At 40.7% G+C, this 6,219-nt stretch overlaps 2 protein-coding genes across 3 annotated transcripts in view; one reads left to right on the top strand and one right to left on the bottom strand.

The window, feature by feature from the left end:
• Nucleotides 1-3,499, top strand: part of LOC106807711 (transaldolase-like) — a gene marked incomplete at its 5' end in the record, with an annotated part of 10,753 nt that extends 7,254 nt beyond the window's left edge. Inside the window, 7 exon segments of the mRNA XM_014810142.1 lie at nucleotides 808-915; nucleotides 1,135-1,266; nucleotides 1,772-1,832; nucleotides 2,112-2,226; nucleotides 2,454-2,583; nucleotides 2,780-2,847; nucleotides 3,120-3,499. Of these exon segments, the coding sequence (XP_014665628.1) occupies nucleotides 808-915; nucleotides 1,135-1,266; nucleotides 1,772-1,832; nucleotides 2,112-2,226; nucleotides 2,454-2,583; nucleotides 2,780-2,847; nucleotides 3,120-3,283 (778 nt within the window).
• Nucleotides 1-6,219, bottom strand: part of LOC106807712 (rRNA-processing protein FCF1 homolog) — a 52,732-nt gene that overhangs the window by 28,857 nt on the left and 17,656 nt on the right. The gene's annotated exons all lie outside the window — the stretch shown is intronic.

Genomic DNA, 6,219 nt, shown 5'->3' with positions numbered 1-6,219 from the left:
GTCAATATGTATATATATATATATATATATATATATATATATAATATATATATATTTATGTATATATCACATACCATACATACATACATACATACATACATATATTATCCCACACCTGGGAATAAATACCCTGGAACCCTATTATATAAAATCACATTGGTTACTGCTTTACAGGTTGCTTCAATGCACTCACATATAATAACGTATGAGATATAGAAATGTATGGAATGTTAAAATTACAGGTCTTTTTGAAAGGGACATGTTTCATAAGATTTTTAGCTCATCTGACATAGTCAGATGCAGCTTGTAGATCGCATGAGCGTGCGTGCGTCCGTGCATCAACAGTTGGCACAAATCTTAACCGCTCGACGTACGGTCACGATATTCGGGATGTGGGGGGGGGGGGGTAATCCGAAAACGAGTTGGGATGTCGAAGCTGGGGTCAAAGGTCAAAGTCAAGAGGTGTAAAAGAAGGGGGAACATTCCCTTCTTAACTTAAGGTATAGGGAGGATACTCCACCCTCACCCTCTCCACCACCACCACTACGCTCGCGCTCGACACATAGCCATGATAACGTTAATATAGCGAAGTCGTTAAAGCTACACAGCTATATCTTTATTACTGTACTACCGGTATAGCAAAGCCTATCAACGCGGTGGCGGGAGGGCGCACTTGATTCGGTTGCCAGTGAGTTTATGAGAAGAATAGCCGGCTACAGTACACATCAGTTGAGCGCTGTCACTCTGCGGCTCTTGTTTATATGTCTAATGCTCTGTGCACATTATTAATATGTAATAATTTTATAGCACAGTGGAGGAACAAGTTTCTGAAGCGATTGACATGCTGTTTGTGTTATTTGGAGTGGAGATACTAAAGATAGTCCCAGGCAGAGTTTCAACTGAGGTTGATGCCAGGTATATAACCATAACTGCATTAAATATCAGTATTGTCCTTAAATCATGTTTATATATATTTTGACTATATCTGATCAAAGATTTCAGACGAGATAGCATTAGTAATGTAAATGCTATATTTTCTGAACAAACAAGAACCATGGCTTCCTATGATTAGTTATACATGTCTAGCTTTATGCAAATCTCCGAATGATTAAACATATTTGAATTATGTTTCAGGTTGTCGTTTGATAAAGAAGGCTCGATTGCCAAGGCGAAGAAACTTATTTCTATGTATAAAGAGGCAGGAATTCCCAAGGAGCGAGTCCTCATCAAGCTGGCATCAACCTGGGAGGGCATCCGTGCTGCAGAGTAAGAAATAAACCTCAGAAATATGTCTGACATCACTTAAATATTTAAGAATACTGTAATGTTATTACCTCTGCCAGGGGCGTGGCGGAGGTTATGTTTTCACCGGCGAATGTTTGAGTGTTGGTTGGTTTGTTTGTGAACATGCACGTTTCAGTTCACTTCCGCTAGGTGCGCTGGCTGTAGACTTAAAAACACGCAAACACAGGCTAAGGGGCAACCACAGTCCTCCCCCACCTGCACGCTCGCACTAATTCGGATCCAATTAATTAATTAATTTTTCCACTTAATTAATTATTTAATGAATAAAAAATTCCACATTGAGAGAATTCAGCTGCTTTGGCAGAGGTCTGTGCTCTCCGAGTGCTCTAGTTGCAAATGTTTTGGAAGTTGTGCCTATTATGGCATAGGACACTTAAAATAACAGTGAAAGGGTATAACACAGTTCAATAACTAGTAGTTCGGTTACAAAAGTACAGTCATGCCTAATGGCTTTTCATTATTTCAGAGTTCTCGAAAAACAGTTTGGAATTCATTGCAACATGACACTTCTCTTCTCGTTTGGTCAGGTAAGAATTTAATTGTTTTTGCCTTATAAATCTGCAGTCATTTGATCAGTGATTCATGGTAGGATTGCATAGAGATCTTCAACAGATAACACTTCACCACTGTGAAAAATTGACATTTACGTTATTTGCATATCCCCATCTTCTCTTGTTTTTGAGTGTTTATACATATACTCAAATACTTCCCACCCATGTGTACATGTGTCCCTACCAAGATATCCCTCCTAATATCTATAATGCACCTGACACACCCAATATCAAAGACTGCTGTTATCATTGCAGGCGGTAGCTTGTGCCGAGGCTGGAGTCACTCTAATTTCACCTTTTGTTGGTCGCATTTTGGATTGGAATGTTGCCAATACAGGAAAAAAGTCTTACGAACCAATGGAAGATCCAGGTTTATACATACAGCTTCCACTTGTTTGCATTTTGTATCTATTGAGGGACGAAATTGAGAAATTTGCTGTATCTCTAATCTAAAATTTTGTTACTAGGTGTTAGTATTCTGGCAATCACCCTCAAAATAAACTTCACAACTTGGTCCCTACTGATATTTGCACAGTTTTATGTTTTTATGAGGTGCGTCACTGGCATCCTAAAGTTTGTCATGATTTGTCTGCTCAGGCGTCATCAGTGTGACTTCAATCTACAATTACTACAAGAAGTTTGACTACAAGACAGTCATTATGGGCGCCTCCTTCAGAAATATTGGTGAAATTAGAGCGCTGGCCGGCTGTGATTTGCTGACTATCAGGTAAATGAGTGGCACTGTGCACGATGCTGTTACAGGTGTGACGTTATTTCTCTGAAAAGTTGCCTTTGTTGCCAAAACATGGGGATAGTGCAGTCAGCCCTTTCATGCTTATATTGTAGATTAAGTTTAGTGCAGAGTCATGATTGCTGCGCTGGAAAGTCATCATTTTTTAATCATTTTCTTTGTGTTTGCACAGTCCTAAGCTGCTGGGAGAATTAGAAGCTAGCAGAGACTTGATAACCAGACACCTCAATGCTGATACAGGTAAAAACCTTTATGTGTCTGCATCTGCGTTTGTGCGTGTGTGTGTGTGGGCAAGCACTTGTTTGTGTGCCCATGTGGAGTGCAAGAATGCGTGTGTGTGGCTATTACTTAGAATAGTCCAGGGGATTTATTTTTCTAGATTTCATGAACTGAAGTTTGACACGTTATCTGTGAGCATCGTGTAAATTGTTGTCTCAGTCTTGCCCTGGTTAACGTGTATGCTGAACGTAAAGGCCGTTGGTGTCACAACCTTACTCTACCCTGTGTTTCAGCAAAGACACAGGCAATTGAGAAGGTCACCTTTGACGAGAAAGCATTCCGCTTTGAGCTCAACGAAGACCAGATGGCAACCGAAAAGCTGTCTGATGGAATACGCAAGTTTGCCGCGGACTCGCGCAAGCTGGAGGCACAGTTGATGGTTAGGTTAAAGCAGTAGAGTATGTACGGGATGTGGAAGGGGCAGCGTGGCATGGCATTGTGTGCTAATAGAAAACGGACCTTAGAGTGAAAGTGGAGCTATGTTTTCATGGGGAATTGAGTTCCATGCCACTGCTGCGGTACCGTGCGGCCACACGTGGGAAGAGTCAGTCATTTCAGTGACTATGGTGTCACTTAACTCATGCGTGGTGGGGTGAGGGGAGCGTATAGGGAATATGGGAGGTGGCGATCATAACAACAGTGTCTGTGTCAGTTAAAGGTTGCCGTGTATCATCTTCAGCTAGGTAGATCTATATGGGTTCAACTTGAGGCAGAGCAGATGGCCCAAGGAGATTGTTTGTTGGTGCCAGGGGTTTGTAAGTGAATTTCTGAAATCACTGGGTGTGATGTGACTCTGTGTGAGGTAAGTAAGAAAGTTGTGATAAAGTGAGTAATATGGTCCAGTCCTCGCCAAAAGACAAAATTCTTTACTGGACATTCGGTCCAGTAAAAAATAGATTTTTACCAGACCGAATGATATGTTACTGGACCAAAAAAATATTGAAACATTAAAACGCATTCACATCTCTGTTGCTTTTCCTTTGTGGACATATCTAACATATATATATATATATATGCTTTCCTGCTCATGACCAGCTATGTCTGTTGACCCGTCCATGATAAAGCTGAAAAAGCTAGCATCGTTTATTTTTTCATCCATTTCGTGACGCGTACAATCAGCAATGCATTCGATAATGCCAGCTTTGTCATTGATGTAGGTTTCACCTATTTCTAGGTCTTTGGCCTTGTCCAGTTGTGTGATCCAGGTATAATCAGTGATAGTATTAGGCATAGTGTGTGGTACTGACGTACCCGTAGCCTCTGCGTAATTAGTTGATGTAATGACTAATGTTACCTGACACACGGTCTGGTAAAGCCAAATTTCTTGTCGGACCCGTGCAAAAATCACCGGTTTTGTCCGACGGTCCGACGCTTTTGGCGAGGACTGATGGTCTAGCCCTGAAATTTGGGTGTTAACATGTAATGTTTACATACCCGGTGTGTGAGTGTGTAAGTACAGAATGGGACCAGTGAATGAATTATGCCGAGTAACGCCTGTAATGATCTCAGGGTAGGATTACCACTTACAGGGTACCTAAGCTAATAACTATAAACAGCAAACGGGCTCTATATAGATGCTTCAGGTGTTTTAGTTTAAGTAATGGAATAAATATTAAAACATAAGGGCATAGATGGTTTCAACATTCGGTATCATGTATTAACACATGATGTTAAAACTTAGTTTAAGTGCTGGTAAATATTAATACTAGTATTAATCAAGAAGATTATTATTTGGAAATATATGTAGTGAGGCGAAAAAGAACAGTCAATTTAGTTAATTCAACAATTGTTATTGCAAGTGAGAGTATTAATATAGTTGCTAATTATCAGGGTACAAGAGTTTCAATTTATTTTTGTAATATAAGTTTGGTCTTATCACATTATCACATTATCTAATTAGTTAGATAGTTTTGGGCAGTGGTCTGTAGCTCTAAGTAAACTATGTTTGTTATTTGCATTCCTATGATATCACCAAAGGTTTGACAGGTATAACGTTTACAATGTGGATTACTATTTCAAAAGTAAATAAATATTTCTGTGCAGATTACAAAAATATAATGGCTGTTTATTTCCTAGGACCAGTAAAGTGTAAGTGTATACAATTTGTTTCCTCACTGAGAAGCTATACATGTCTTGTTGGCTTTTACACCTGGCTTTTGACATGAGAAATCTGTGTTGCATAGCCGTCCTGTACTACAATTTTGAACACCAGAACTTTCATAGCAGAGATGTTTTGTGGAGTGGATGTTATATTGTACTATTTTTAGCCCATCTGATGAAGTCAGATGCAGATTGTAGAATCGCGTCCGTCCGTGATCCGTGTGTCCGTGTGTCCGTGTGTCCGTCAACAGTTGGGCACAAATCTTAACCGCTCGACGTACGGTCACGATATTCGGGACGTCGGGGGAGGATCGTGAAAAGGACTCGGGGTGACCAATTTGGGGGGTCAAGGGTCAAAGGTCAAGATGTGTCAACGAAGGGGGAATATTTCCACCTTAACTTAAGGTATAGGAGGAAATACGGAATTGCGGCACAAATCTGAACGGCCTATGCTCTTAATATTCGGTGTATAGTGTGATGGGCAGGGAACCCATCACCAGTGCGAAATTGGAGGTCACAGGTCAAAGGGCAGTGGGGGAAAGGTCAGATATTAGACATTTTCTGAGGACATGGCCTTAATGGACAGAGTGGAAAACTTTTTTGTTTCAGCGCTGACCTACCATTTTTATCACTTTATTGAAAGGACCATGAAATGTGCTTTCCACTGACGTGCGATAAGTAAGTGTCTGATAACCTTTTGGCTCTCAAGAGGAGGGTTAAACATTGATTTGTTGACTGTTAACAAAAGACTGAACTGTGTTTGATGGTACTTGTGTGATCGTAGAAGACTTAAATTTCACAGTGAAATTCCGCATGCAAAACTTACTTGAACAACGTTTATGGCCTTAAATCATATATGAACTTCATTCTCTATATGAGATTCTGTACGTTGGGAATACAATGTCAATAGCACTTACGCAAACGTCTGCTTTTGATTAAGGCCAACTATAAATAAGCCTACCTCGCAGGTGGGTGGCTGATAGTATCACAGCATGGGCTAAACGAAGGTAGCAACTAGTTTACTGAGTCATGATCACTTGCAAAAGTGTGGCTTTGAGAAAAAAAAATTGTCGAGTCATGGTAGATGGTCGTGGTAGTAGCTAGCCTTATGGCACCTTTGTGTGTGTGTGTGTGTGTGTGTGTGTGCGTGCGTGCGTGCGTGCGTGTGTCTGTGTGTGTGCGCGCGTGTGCGTGCGTGTGTGCGTACGCGTGTGTACGTTTTCGTGTGTCTTT

The sequence above is a fragment of the Priapulus caudatus genome, unplaced genomic scaffold (genome assembly GCF_000485595.1).
Source record: "Priapulus caudatus unplaced genomic scaffold, Priapulus_caudatus-5.0.1 Scaffold229, whole genome shotgun sequence".
NCBI lineage: Eukaryota > Metazoa > Priapulida > Priapulimorpha > Priapulimorphida > Priapulidae > Priapulus > Priapulus caudatus.
Note: the sequence above shows the minus strand (reverse complement) of the source record. Positions and strands in the feature narration are given on the sequence as shown.